The sequence below is a fragment of the Neophocaena asiaeorientalis genome, unplaced genomic scaffold (assembly GCF_003031525.2).
Source record: "Neophocaena asiaeorientalis asiaeorientalis breed wild unplaced genomic scaffold, Neophocaena_asiaeorientalis_V1.1 scaffold275, whole genome shotgun sequence".
Taxonomy (NCBI): Eukaryota; Metazoa; Chordata; class Mammalia; order Artiodactyla; family Phocoenidae; genus Neophocaena; species Neophocaena asiaeorientalis.
In genome coordinates, this window is record NW_020173679.1 from 137,054 (window position 1) to 151,857 (window position 14,804).

A 14,804-nucleotide genomic window follows, 5' to 3' on the forward strand; every position below is an offset into this window, starting at 1 on the left:
TGCCACAACTTAAAAAAAAAAAAAGATCCTGCATGCCACAACAAAAATCCCACATGCCACAACTAAGACCCGGCACGGCCAAATAAATAAATAACAGTGCCTGGCATGTAATAATAACTCATCTAATGTTAGTATTATTAGTGAGTCTCAATTCCAACGTGGTTCTCATGGTATGAGCATCACACCATACTAAATATGATTCTAATGTTTAAAGACAGTGTTTTTATATAACACGCAAGTCACCTCCTTTATTAACAATGTTTTTTGCAACCCTAGAGAAAAATGGGGTATGTTGGCTTTACATAGGCTTTGGGTTGGCCTCTAAGAAGGTGCTCTCAAAGGTAATGCTGTCATATGACATTAGAAATCAAATTTTAATGTCTGATCCTTGTGTATGGTGTAACTTCATCATATTCTCTTGATTTTTCTCTTTCTGTGCATACCAAAATATGAGCATAGCCCAAGATGCAATTTTACCCCCATACTTTTCTCTAAACATATTCATTTCTCTGGAGATCCCTTAATTTCTTAACAGTTTAAACTCTAAGTACTTTCAAGAGTCTTGATCTTCTTAATTCTGTCCATGCGTTTCTAACAGATTGATGTAACTCTTAGATTCCTGCCACTCCCTCCCTTACCTTCCATTCGCTTTGTGCATTGCTTTCGTTTTTATCTCTCTCAGTGTAGACTTTCTCCACAGTTGAAAAACATAGCCACCGACAATCACTCACTATTCCCTGCTTTCTAATTAAGCTGTTCTATTCATCTTATTTTTAAAAAGAAAAACTTGTTACAATAAATATAAAAATTTGTTATAAATGTGTTATAATAAACAAATTGTATAAAATAACTTTGTATAGGGCTTTTAAAAACATTTATTTTGCATTGTTTTCTGTAATTCTCAAAATAGACTTAAAAATAGGTATTCCTACCTCAATTTTGCTGGTAAAGATCTTACCCTGGGTTACTCGGCTATTCACTGGTGAAAGCAGAACTTTATTTCATTTTTCCATTATAACCTCTTGCTTTTTCCACTGTCCAGGGCTGTCTTATATTGGAAAGTGCAGGCCTACCTAGCATAGTAAGTAAAAATGCAAAATCTGGAATCAGACTGCTCAAGTTTATAACCTGGTTCTTCCACGGCCTGGCTGTGTGATCTGGGAGGAATGACTTAATTTTTCTGTCACTTAACTTTTCCCATTCAGTAAAGTATGGGCAATAGTACTACCTGTTTCTTGGGGTTGTTGTATTCTCTTGTTTATTCCATACGTGTAAAACATTTACAGCAGCACTTAGTTAGCACCATCATAGGTACAGAATGGTGTGATACAGACTAGAATTTTTCAGAAAAAGGAATTGTGCTTGGGAGTTAGCAGTGAGTTAAACAGATGGGGATTGATTGGGCGCCCCATCCAATCAAGGTGAGGATCCAGTCGGGTCCCATCCCATTGAGATGGGTCTAGAGAATGTGTAGAATTTAGATGTGGTGATAGAGTGGAGAAGGCATCTTAAAGGAGCTTCATGAAAATATTTCAGAGGCAGGAGTTGGCATTCTTTTTGCGGAACGGAAAGAAGCCTGCCTGGATCTAGACTAACAAGGGCTGGCACCAGGCCATGGAAAGCTTTGAAGCTGGGTGGACGCATTAAGGCCTGACACCTGATCAACTGAGTCACATAGTGAAGGAGGCCCTTATAGGCTTATTGACTTAGTAGTGGTGTGCCCTATGAAAACAGCAGCACGGTGCCCGGAAGGGAGACCATGGTGGCTTGTACGAAGGTTATAACAGTGATGAGAGAGAAAGGGCCAATCTGAGAAGCTTTGAAGCACTTGGTAAGTGTGGTTTTACCTGAAGGTAGGAGTGAGTGATAGAACTGTGAGATTTCTAAAGGCCCAGGATAAGGTGTATGCTAAGGTAATGACTGGTATTGCTGAGAACACAAAAATGTTAAGGGAACCTATTTAACTGATAACTCATTCCTGAAGCATTTGAGCCTTCGTTAAGAAGACTCTTATCAGGGAATTCCCTGGCAGTCCAGTGGTTAAGACTCCAAGCTTTCACTGCCAAGGGCCTGGGTTCGATCCCTGATCGAGGAACTAGGATCCCGCAAGCATCGCGGCATGGCCCCCCAAAAAAGAAGATACTTCTCAGATTGGTTGTTTAATGTGATACAAGAGACTAGGGTTTCAGTGTTTAACTTAAGCTGTATGATCCTCCATTGGAATCTAACTTACAGAGCAACTAATTGTAAAATTGTTTGACAGTTAAATCATTCCTTCAGTTGTGTTCCCAAAGCTCTATGCACATACTTCAACCCTGAACCTTATTATTCTCTACCATAATTATTATGTATTCATCATCTCTTAAATTCCTTGAGTTTAGTGACTAGATCTAAGTGTTTATTCCTGCATAACCATAATAAATACTCAGTAAATACTTGTGGGGTGAATGACTTTGAGTGTGTTTTGGGTTATGGCATAAATCATATTTGTCCTGAATGGAATAGCACTGGCTTAGAAATACTTGGATTGTGATTTGGTGGAGAGGGAGTTTCTTCATTTGGAGTGTCAGGATGTACAAGATTTGATAGCATGGTTTCTGCTCTTTAGCATCCTGTTAGAACAGGGGATCCCCTCCACCCTTCTACCCCAAACATGTGGATAATGTAATTAATAACTCTAGTGTCAGCTCAGGCTGTAATGTTTAGTGGTTGGAGAAAAGATTCAAAATTTCTTCTCCAAACAAAAGTATCAAAGCTCGATAAATCACCTCAAGTGGTAATAGTTTGGCCCTCATCATTCTGCCCCTCAGTGGGCTGCCAAGTTGTTAATCTTTTCAACTTATCAAGTAATCAGTTTCAAAGAAGTCTCATGATTTTCTGCTCCTTGGGTGCTATTCTAGTAATTCTGGGGAGGTGTGGCAAAACACATCTCTTAACTTTTGGGTTACGATTAACCCTTTCTTCAGATGTCCTGTTGTTGGCCTGGGTGTATAGCTTTCCATTTTGTCTTGTTCCGTACCACAGACCCCTTTAAGCCCTAAGTCAACTTGATTGATTTCTCCCTGCACCTGACATTCTTCACCCACCGTTCCGACCATTGCTCCTTGACAGAGCAGCTCTTGCCTCAACACTTTGTTCTTATGTGTTTCTGTTTTGTTTTTGTTTTAATATTTTATTTTATTTACTTTTATTTTTTTTGGCTGTGTCGGGCCTTGGTTGCAGCACACGGGCTTCTCTCTAGTAGTGATGTGCAGGTTTTCTCTCTCTAGCATGGCACGCAGGCTCCAGAGCGTGTGGACTCTGAAGTTTGCGGCACACAGGCTCTCTCATTGAGGCGCACAAGCTCAGTAGTTGTGGCACCTGGGCTTAGTTGTGGCATGTGGGATCTTAGTTCCTGGACCAGGGATCAAACCTGCATCCCCTGCATTGGAAGGCGAATTCTTTACCACTGGACCACCAGGGAATTCCTGTTCTTATGTTTTTAATGATACTCGGTTTCTTCTTGCCAGCCATTTGGTTTTGATGACCTAGTTTTTTGTTTTTGTTTTTGCTTTTTTTAATACAACCCTCTTAAGGCAGAGATACTATGTTAAAAACAACCTATTTTCTTTCTCATGGAATGTGTTTTATTAGGCTGACCTTAGATACTGGTTTGTAAGAAACAACTCCATTTTTTGTTAATGTGTATGTACTTTTAAAAAATCAGGAATTTTGCCGCAGAGAATATCAGAATTAGACGGGACTTTAAAGATATCCATTCTTTGCTTGAGTACAAAGTTTGGTTGCTATTGTAGTCTGATGGTAAAAAAGAGGCTTTTGGAGTGCCCTGGCAAGTTGGAAATTGGTTCTGTATGGTTCATGGTTCTGTAGGTACAGGTAATGACTTAGCTTCTTTGCTTGAAGAAAAAAGAAATACCACTTAATAAGGGTGCCAACAATTTATTACTTTACTGTTTTAACAAAGTACTACACATATAATAGGAATCAGAACTTTAGTTCTTTAGAATAACCCTGGTTCTGTTTTCTTCAAATCTTACCTTCATTAATATATTTATTGTTATTTTATGTTTTCTCTGCAGGCCTCAGCTGTTGAAGAATGCTCTGCAGAGAGCAGTAGAGAGAGGCCAGTTAGAACAAATAACTGGCAAAGGTGCTTCTGGGACATTCCAGGTTAGAGGCTAAAAAGGCTTGGTTGTAGAGAAGTAGTTCTCAAAAGTTGTGGTTTCAGGACCTCCTTATACTCCAAAAATATATTGAGGGCCCCAAGAGGTTTTGTTTATGTGGGTTATGCATATCAATACTTACCATATTAGAAATCACAACTGAGGAAAATTTTAAATACTAATTCATTTAAAAAATAATAAACCCATTGCATGTAACATAAATAACACTTTTTATGAAAACTGTATTTCCCATGGGACTTCCCTGGAGGTCCAGTGGTTAAGCCTCTGTGCTCCCAATGCAGGGGATACGGGTTTGATCCCTGGTCAGGGAACTAAGATTCTGCATATGCCACGTGGCACGACCAAAAAAAACCCCTGTATTTCCCAAAATAAAAAAAATTTTAATGAGAAGAGGGTTACTATCTATTACGTTTTTACAAAAGTCTTCACTGTCTAGCTTAATAGAAGACAGCTGGTATCTGTTTTAATATATTTTGGGTTACATCTATGAAGAAAATCCAGCTCACACAGGAGTACAGTTAGATAAATGTGGAGTATTTTAAGATAATTTTCAGGTAGAGGTTGATACTATTCTTTGATAGTAAACCAAAACTCAACAAATGATAGTATTTTGTAATAGCTTTATTGAAGTATGATTTATACACCATAAGATAGAACCATTTTGTTACAATGTATAATTCAGTGATTCTTAGTCAATTTACAGTGTTGTATAACCATCACCACCGTCCAATTTTAGAGCATTTCCATCACCCAAAAAAGATCTCTTGGGCCCGTTTGCATCACTCCCTGTTCCCATCCCCATCCAACCTGTTGATCTATTTTTTCTCTGTATAGATTTGCCTTTTTACATATTTCATGTAGGTAAAATCATACATTATGTGGTCTTTTGTGTCTGACGTCTTTCACTTAGCATAATGTTTTTTTAGGTTTATCCATGTTGCAGCATGAATCAGTACTTCATTCCTTTTATTGCCAAATAGTATTCCACTGTATGGATCTGCCACGCTTTGTTTATCCATTCACAAGTTGGGTTATTTCCACTTTTTAGCTATTATGGTTAATGTTGCCTGTGAACATTTATGTCCAAATCTTTGTGTGGATATACATTTTTATTTCCCTCGGGTATATAAGTAGGCGTGTGGACTGCCTGGACTATATGGTAAATTTGTTTTAAGAAACTGCCCAAGTGGCTGCATCATTTTGCATTCCCACCAACAATGTATGTATAAGGGTTCCAGTTTCTCCTTATCTTTGCCAACACGTTTATTGTCTTTTTTAAATTATAGCCACACTAGTGAATACAAAGTGGTGTCTCATGGTTTTGTTTGGCATTCCCCTAAGACTACTGATGTTGACCATTTTTTCATGTGCTTAATGGACATTTATTTATCTTCTTCGGTAAATGTCTATTTAGATCCTTGGTCTGTTTTTAAAATTGAGCTATTTGTTTTATTATTGAGTTATGAGTTATATAACTAGATACAAGTTCCTTATCAGATATACGATTTGCAAATATTTTCTCCTGAACCCATGCTTTCACTTTCTTAATGGTGCCTTTTGAAGCACAAGTGTTTAATTTGGATGAAGTCCAGTTTATCATTTTTTTTAATTGCTTGTATTATTGGTGACATATCTAATAAATTATTGCCTAGCTTAAGATCAGGAAGATTTACTCCTATATTTCTTTTAAGAGTTTTATGGCTTTAGCTCTTACATTTAGGTCTGTGATCCGTTTTGAGTTGTTTTGTTTATGGTGTGAGGTAGGAGTTATAAATTCATGTTTTTGCATGTGGACATCCAATTGTCCCAAAACCATTTATTGAAAAGACTGTCCCTTTCTCACTGAATTGCCTTCGTACCTTTATCAAAACTTAATTGACCATGAGTGTAAGGGTTTATTTCTGGATTCAGTTCTGTTCCATTGATCTGTATGTGAATCCTCATGCCACGATCACACTGTCTTGATGACTGTAGCTTTGTAGTAAGTTTTGAAGTTGGGAAATATAAGTCCTCTACTTTTTCTTTTTCAAAAGTATTTTGACTATTCTGGATCTTGTGCATTTCCGTGTGAATTTTAGGGTTCACTTACCAATTTTCACAAAAAATCCAGCTAGGATTTTGGTAGAGATTGCATTGAGCCTATAGATCAATTTGGGAAGAATCACTGTCTTTACAATGTTGAGTTTTCCTATCCATGGACATTCACTGTCTCTTCATTTATTTAGATCTTTAACTTCTCTCAGCAGTGTTTTTTAGTTTTCAGTGTACAGTTCTTATATTTCTTTTGTTAAATTTATTCCTAAATATTTTACTCTTTTTCCATGCTATTGTGAATGGAATTTTCTTATTTTCATTTTCAGATTGCTCATTGCTAGCCTATAGAAATACAGTTGGTTTGTCTTTTGATCTTGTATCCTGTGACTTGCTGAACTCATTTACTAGTTCTAGAGTGTTTTTTTCTATAATTTTTTTTTTAACTTTTATTTTATTTTTGACTGCTTTGCGGCTTCATTGCTGCATGTGGACTTTCTCTAGTTATGGTGAGCGGGGGCTACTCCTCTTTGTGGTGCACAGGCTTCTCATTGGGGTGGCTTCTCTTGTTGTGGAGCACGGGCTCTAGGCGGCACGGGCTTCAGTAGTTGTGGTGCACGGGCTTAGTTGCTCCGCGGCATGTGGGATTCTCCTGGACCAGGGCTCGAACCCGTGTCCCCTGCATTAGCAGGCAGATTCTTAACCACTGTGCCACCAGGGAAGCCCAGTTCTAGAGTTTTTTTGTGGGTTCCTTGGGATTTTGGGGTGGATTCCCTAGGATTTTCTACATACAGGATAATGTCATCTGCAAATAGACCATTTTACTTCTTCCTTTCCAATCTGGATGTCTTTTTTTTTTTTTTTTTCCTCCATGCCTGATTGCACTGGATAGAACCTCCAGTGCAGTGATGAGAGTAGATGTCTTCGTCTTTTTACCCATCTTAAAGGGAAAACATTCATTCTTTCACCGTTAAAACTGTGGGTTTTTCATAGATGCCTATTATCAGATTGAGAAAGTTCTCTTCCGTTACTGGTTTGTTGGAAGTTTATTATGAATGGCTGTTGGATTTGTCAAATGCCTTTTCTAAAACTCTTGAGATGATCATATGGCTTTTGTCCTTTATTCTGTTAATACGATATTACATTCATTGATTTTGTGGTATTAAAGTATGTTAAAGGTGCCATGTGGAACCTGAAACCTTATCAGTGAACTTGTTGTACTCTGTTACCTTAAAATCCTTTGGTCTGTCTTGAACTTTGAGTGTATCTTTTAACCATAATTTTATCACTTGGTCATTTGAAGAATAGTAAGTAGTTCATTGAATTATGCAGTTTTTAAAATATTGGCACATTTCATCCAACAGTAACAAAAATCATATTCGTTAATATCGCCCACTGATCTCATCAGAACAACGTTTAAGTATTGGGAAATTATTGTGCTCATGATGGTAGATACAAGTTTTCCACAATTTAAATTTTCTCTTGAAAAGTTGAACTTATCGTTGGCAACAAATACTCTTAGTTGTTTTCCTTGATATGACGGGCTCACTTAATTCATTTTCAAGAAAATGACTACCAGATACCCAAGTCTGATTAACCATAGTTTATCTGTTAATTGTTCCTTCAAATAAAAAGGATATTCCATGAAAAATGCAGCTAATTCAGCTCACAGCTCAATCACTAGGTGCTTTTCCTTGAGACTACCACCATCCCTCCAGATGCAACTGACATGCTTTATAAATTCTTCTCACTTTGCCCCATCAAAGTATCAAAAAGACATGCATTGGAGTTGAGATTTAATAAAATCATTTTTATATCAAGGACATTCCTAAGTGAAACTGGGTTTTGTTTTTTTTTTTTTCTTTTAACCATAAGCGTATAGCAGTAAAGAATGCAGTAACTACTGGTACATTTTTGTGCCTCCACAGGTAGCAGCGGTTTTACCCATCATTGTTTTTCCACCATTAGTGCAAATGTCATCACAGTGAAAAAGGCAAATCATATCTTAGTATTATTATGAAAATAGTTTTAACCTTGCAGATCCTCTGAAGGGATCTCAGGAACCCCAGGGGGCTTGTGGACCTTTCTTTTGAGACTCACTATTGTAGACCATACCTCAGTTTGTCCTTTAACCTTTTTGCTTATTGGTGCTAACCTTTGTTCCCCAGCCTTTTGTCCTTGAAGTATGTTATAGAATTTTCTTTTGTATGATACCCTAAATATTTATCAAACTTTTCCGTTGCCATTTTCCTTAACAGGGTTAAAAAGGCTATTTATTATTTTTATAAATACTCCATTTTTCAGATTCAGAAAAAAGGAAGTATTCTCAAAAGTGTTAATTTATTGGGGTCATAACAAGTTAACCTCCTTATTGGAGTAGAGCTGTCACTCTCTTTGGGTTAGGTTGGCTTTTGCTATTTTCAGTTGGATGGAGGGGTGGATAGAAGGAGACAGTATCCCTAGGAGGGTTGGGACTCCTCAGTTAGGTTGAATACCTGAAGAGTGGGAAGAGAAAGTCCCTAACCTGACAATTTATTGTAAAACATATCTGTGCTGATGCAGGAACTCCGACCCACCTGGTGCAGAGGAGTCTTGTCTTGACCTGCTTTGGGAGAGTGTTGTCTTGATGCTTTTCTCTTCCTCCTTGGAAAACAGCTGAAGAAATCAGGGGAGAAACCCCTGCTTGGTGGAAGCCTGATGGAATATGCCATCTTGTCTGCAATTGCTGCCATGAATGAGCCGAAGACCTGCTCCACCACTGCTCTGAAGAAGTATGTCCTGGAGAACCACCCAGGGACCAATTCCAACTATCAAAGTAAGACTCAGGCTTGAGCACATTTAACGGGGATCCAGGGGATTGTCTTGTGAAAGGATCCCTAGAGATCATGCTGTTAATGAAAAAGCACTAACTACTGACTGAAAACCAAGAGGGAACAACTTTACAAACTTTATTATTTACAAAAAAAGAATCAAGACTTATCCTTGATGTACAGTGTCTGCTGAGGATCAGAATTTGATTTTACTTTGCTATATTTTTCTGATATTTATTTTTATTATAATAGAGACAGATTTCTAGGTTCGAAACACCTCTCAAGTATAGTATCTTTTCACCTACTTCTGAATGTTTACCAGAACATCTAATATCACCCTGAAACCAAGCCATTGTTTTAAAATACTTACCACTTAGGTTATTTCTTATTGACTTAAGCCCTAAACAGAAAATACTTTTTTTCAGTAAAGTATATTTACCCTGTCAGGTGGTGGTTTGAGATTAGAAACCTTGCCTTAGCAGCATTATCACATACAGATTAGTGAGAGTGTATATTTTCTCGGTGAACTATGAGAGTAGGCACAATGATGTAGGGTGAGGAATATGAAAATTAAGTAACAGAAGATACAAACTAGAATATACTGTTTTAGATGAAAAGCTAATTTTGAAGTCTTTTTTTTAAAATAAATTTATTTATTTTTGGCTGCATTGGGTCTTTGTTGCTGCACGCAGGCTTTCTCTAGTTGCAGCGAGCAGGGGCTGCTCTTGGTTGCGGTGCGTGGGCTTCTCGTTGCGGGGCACGGGCTCTAAGCGTGCGGGCTTCAGTAGCTGTGGCTCGCGGGCTCTAGAGCACAGGCTCAGTAGTTGTGGTGGTGTGGCGCACGGGCTTAGTTGCTCCACGGCATGTGGGATCTTCCTGGACCAGGACTCAAACCTGTGTCCCCTGCATTGGCAGGTGGATTCTTAACCACTGCGGCACCAGGGAAGCCCTTGTATGGCTGTTTTTTCTCTTTCTTTACTTAAGGTATATACTGTGTTTAATCGTGCATATTGACCCTGTAGATTATTCTGTGGTTTTCTCTTTTGACCAAGTGTTGTAAGAGAAGATGAATTTGGTTATTAACCTTTCCAGTGTCACTAATAATTGTGGCAGCTATTTATTTGGACACTGAATCACTATAAAATATTTTCATGTGTTTTTATATGAAAGATGAGAACTGGTGAGGCCTTTGGGAGCCATGATAGTGTTTTGTTACTGTTTGCTGATTCTTGAGAAATTGGTTTTCTCTTTATAGATATCCTTCTAAATGCTTATCAGTACTTACAGGCACTCAGTAGATGTTCGAATGAATAGAAATGAGAGATTGAGTTTTAAGTTGGCTATTAACCATTTATGTACGACTGTAGGGCAAGTCATTAGCCACCCTTGGCTACTATTCCACTTTCTGTGCAATGAGGAATTTGACACAATGGTCTGTAAAGTCTCTTCCCATTATAATTTAACTCTTTACAAATTTATGGACACTTAATAATAATTTAGTGAATTAGTTAAAAATCCCTGTGACCACAAGGGATTCACTTAGCACATGTCAGGACAATAAATTGATGTATAACTGATTGTGGTTGAGGGAATTATCAAATCTGAATAAATAAGTACTTTCTTCATTTCTGAATTTATTGTTCAGTGCATTTGCTGAAGAAAACCCTACAGAGATGCGAAAAGAATGGGTGGATGGAACAGATCTCTGGTAAAGGATTCAGTGGCACCTTCCAGCTCTGTTTTCCCTATTACCCCAGGTAAGCACCTAGCCCATAATGTGAAGTATTGGTCATTGCAAATTTAAAATCTGACTCCAGATTACAGGTTTGGCTTAACTTATTTTGCCCTTATTATTGTTATACTGAACTGAATATACTTGAAAATAAAGACTACTTAAGGCAGTATTGTTTTAGAGCTGAAGGTTTTCATATAAGAACAGGGGGATTGGGGCTGTCCTGCTGGAACTTACTGTTAGGCGCGTATTCCTGAAATCAAGCGTTGAATTTTCTTTGAGATTCTTGGCCAGTCATTTAGATGTTCATTCCTTCTAATAAAGAATAAAGTACGTGGTAATGACAGGAAGATTATTAGAGGATTATATATGTTTTAATGGTCCAGCACCAAGTAGGGAGAGCACTGGCTACTTCTAAGATTCCTAATCTGCCTCTTCATACTATAGAGACAAGGCTATTTATTTGAAAACTTGTCTCTTATACATATTTATTCATTTAACCAAAAAAAATGTATTGAGCACCTCCTATGGACCAAGCATTTTTCTGTGTACCCATGCTTTCACCTTCTTACACTTTCGTTTCTGATAAAGTGCCATGACATGTACCACTAAAACCTATTTCAGCAGTATAGTGTAGCTTTCTTACATTGTTTTTTGTGCATTAACGTAAGTGTTACTTGACTGAATGTATATTATTTGAGTGAGTTTCCCAAATGTTTAAATATTCTTAAAATCATGCATATACAGTGTTAATGTATATTATTTGAGTTTCCCAAATGTTTAAATATTCTTAAAATCATGCATATACAGTGTTATAATTTAAGGACTTATTAATCAGTGGGATCAAGTTTTCTACCATTAAGGACAAAGAAAATTTAGAATATCCTTGCTGAGTTTCTCAAAAACTTTGAAGAGATTCAGGCTTTATGACACTTTTGAGGTCTTTTGCCAGTATCGTAAAGGCAGAAAATATATACTGCTGTGTAGGCTGTTCACCGCTGTATAGACCATTCACTGCTATATATTCAGTGGCTGATAACAGTGCCAAACACATGTCAGGAGCTTAAATAATTGTTTACTAAATAAATGATGGAAGTATCAGTTTTATTAAATGGAGGGAGGAAGGGAATGGGGTATGGTCTGGGACTTTTATAGATTTGTCATAACTTCATATGTTTGTTCAAAATAGGTTAAATTGTACCTGATATTTGTAACCGAACTTGACATAATTGGGGAGGGTGGGAGGAAGTGGGTTATGTCCAGGGAAGAGCATATCTAGGTTCACATTCTTTTCCTTGTCCTGATGGGACTTCTCTTTACCTTTTTTTTTCTTACTAGCCCAGGAGTTCTGTTTCCAAAGAAAGAGCCAGATGATTCTAAAGATGAGGATGAACATGAAGATGAGTCATCAGAGGAGGACTCTGAGGATGAAGAGCCACCACCTAAGAGAAGGTGGGGACGTGTGGAAAACCCTTCTTAGAGCTGAAAATGATAGCACTAGGAGAGGCTGTGAAAAGTGTGTTAACAGTTCAGGATCCTTCTCAGATTCTTTGTGTAACATTTGAATTTGTCTTGTTCTTGAGCATTTAGAGGCTCTAAACTTGTGAAACACTGTGAATATGTAATAACTCTTTGGTCAAACCTGTGTGTGTGTGTCCATAGTTTGTTTATTTGAAGAAAAAGAATTCCATATTTTTCTAGGAAAAACATGGAATTATGTGTAGACTTCAGGAATTGGTTGAGTTTTTATACAATTTTAGTAAAGCCTTTAGGTAAAAAGTAATAACCCACATTCCTCTTCTTAACCTAGGTGACTTCTACCTTTGCTATTTCTTTTTTGGCAAAGTATCTGGTCATCCTGGTGAAGTGAATCTCTCAAGTACTAAGTAATTGCCTTTGCTCTTTGGTTCTCACAGGTTGCAGAAGAAAACCCCAGCCAAGTCGCCAGGGAAGGCTGCATCCATGAAGCAGAGAGGGTCCAAGCCTGCACCTAAAGTCCCAGCTGCCCAGCGAGGGAAAGCTAGGCCCCTGCCCAAGAAAGCCCCTCCTAAGGCCAAAACTCCTGCCAAGAAAGCCAGACCCTCACCCCCAGTCATCAAAAAACCTAGTGGTAGCTCTTCAAAGAAGCCTGCAGCCAGTGTGAGAAAGGAAGTGAAATTGCCTGGCAAGGGCAAATCCACCATGAAGAAATCTTTCAAAGCAAAAAAGTAAATTTTATAGGAAGAAAGGGTATCATGGTGAAATTCAAAATCTTATTTTCTAAGGTCAGTGTGCATTTGTTTTAGTTCGATGCTTTTAAAATTACATTTTTTTCCTCCCCTATGAGCATTATGGGGAGGGAATATAAATAAACCAGTTTAGCCATTTGTTAGCTTTAGGTGCTCTTCTTGGTGCCTGCCCCTCCCCCCGCACCCTCCCTCCCAGTCATTTTAATTTCTGCGATAATTCTGGACTTCCCTGAACTGTATAATCTATACTTGTCCTTTTTTCTCCCCCCACCCCAAGCCTCTTTCTTTTTTTATGGTCAGCTTTGGCTTTTTTTTTTTTTTTTTTTTCTTCCAGTTTTATCTAAACAGTTGCGAAGATTTTTATATTTGTTAGAAAGCATCAAGAATGGGATGCTAGTCAGGTGCTGGAAGTAAAAAGGAGGCAGTATAGCACTGACTGAATCATAACGCCTCCTGCCTGGAGACTTCAGTTATAGCTATAATAACTAATCTTATTTATAAAACCACTCCACTAGCCCCTTCTCTCCAACTATAAACACAGAGATGTCTTAGCTTTGGAAATAGGCCAAAAACATTATGATCTCATTCAATTCTGAAGATACACGACTCCTTTGGGCCCCTTTTCACATTGATCAATTTCTAGGTATTTTTCATTGACCCCTGGGCATTGCATTCCCTCAAAAGCAAGCACAAGATCTCTCCACCACTTGTTTTTTGACGGAAGGGGAAATATAGGAACATACTGAATTTGTGATTTCTGGCGTCACCTGTGTTACCAAAAATCAAAACATATAAAATCTTCTTGATCAAATGTTTAAATATATTTTTTAATATTTGGAGCATAAGTTGTCACTTCCTCTTTGCCTTTTTTATAAGGAAATATTGGAGAGTTATACCATTACTAATGTAGAATTATTAAGTGGAAAAACATACAATTTGCTAAAATAAACTGTGGGTTTTTCCCCCCCTTTCTTTCCATAGCACTTTTGATAACAAGCAAGTGGCTTCCTTTTTGAGTTACTTAAAAAGAGAAAAGAAAAAACAAATGAAGCCCGACTACCTAACCCTTTCTTATTTGTATTTGTTTTAGTATTGTGAAGTTGTGTTAAATAGCACTAGCTTTCTGAGAAATACTGATTTCTGGTTATCATTTATCTTCCCTGTGGCACTTGACATTTTAATTGTCTTAAACTTTTTGGTGTACATCTTCTGGCCCCTTGAGTGCTGCCAGAGGCGAAAGATGTTTGTTTAATTCATTCCATTTGCATTGTCTCCTGGGATCCCATCTGCAGCCTGAAGTGTGGCTGGGAATTGGACTTGAGAAGATTGGCTTGAATTAGATCCATAATCAATGTGTGATCCCATCATGAGTTTATTGGAATTTGTGTTGCATGTAAGGCAATCTTTCCTGTTGTAAATCTTCCTTTTTTTATGTACATATATTTTGAAAAATATGAATAAACATGAAATTTTAAAAGCTGCTGAACTGTAGCTTATATTTAAAAGTTTCCAGTATCCTGGAAGTAGCCTTTCCTTATCCTCTGAAGTAGCCATAAGTGTTACACTTACTTTGAGTCTTTTCCACTCCACTCCTTGCATTAGCCACCATCCATTTTCTGTTTAAATACAAGCTCCAGTTTATTTGCTTTTTGAATTTTTATATGGATGGTAAATGTTTCTAACTACGTTGAACCTGATTATTTAATGCATAAGAGATTTTTAAAAATCATTTTGTATTTTATTAAGGTCCTTGTCTTCAAGATCATAAATTCCAGTTTTTCATGATTAATGTCTACACATGTCCTTGGACTAGAAAAAT

At 37.6% G+C, this 14,804-nt stretch overlaps 1 protein-coding gene across 3 annotated transcripts in view; it reads left to right on the top strand.

Annotated features, from left to right (window-relative positions):
* Nucleotides 1-14,467, top strand: part of HP1BP3 (heterochromatin protein 1 binding protein 3) — a 34,846-nt gene extending 20,379 nt beyond the window's left edge. For all 3 annotated transcript variants that reach the window (XM_024749755.1, XM_024749754.1, XM_024749756.1), the window contains 5 exons: nt 4,080-4,170; nt 8,871-9,030; nt 10,671-10,782; nt 12,096-12,209; nt 12,674-14,467. In XM_024749755.1, coding sequence (XP_024605523.1) covers nt 4,080-4,170; nt 8,871-9,030; nt 10,671-10,782; nt 12,096-12,209; nt 12,674-12,968 — 772 coding nt within the window. In that variant the 3' untranslated portion in view covers nt 12,969-14,467. The remainder of the gene's footprint in view (nt 1-4,079; nt 4,171-8,870; nt 9,031-10,670; nt 10,783-12,095; nt 12,210-12,673) is intronic.
* The last annotated feature ends 337 nt before the right edge of the window (nt 14,468-14,804 follow it).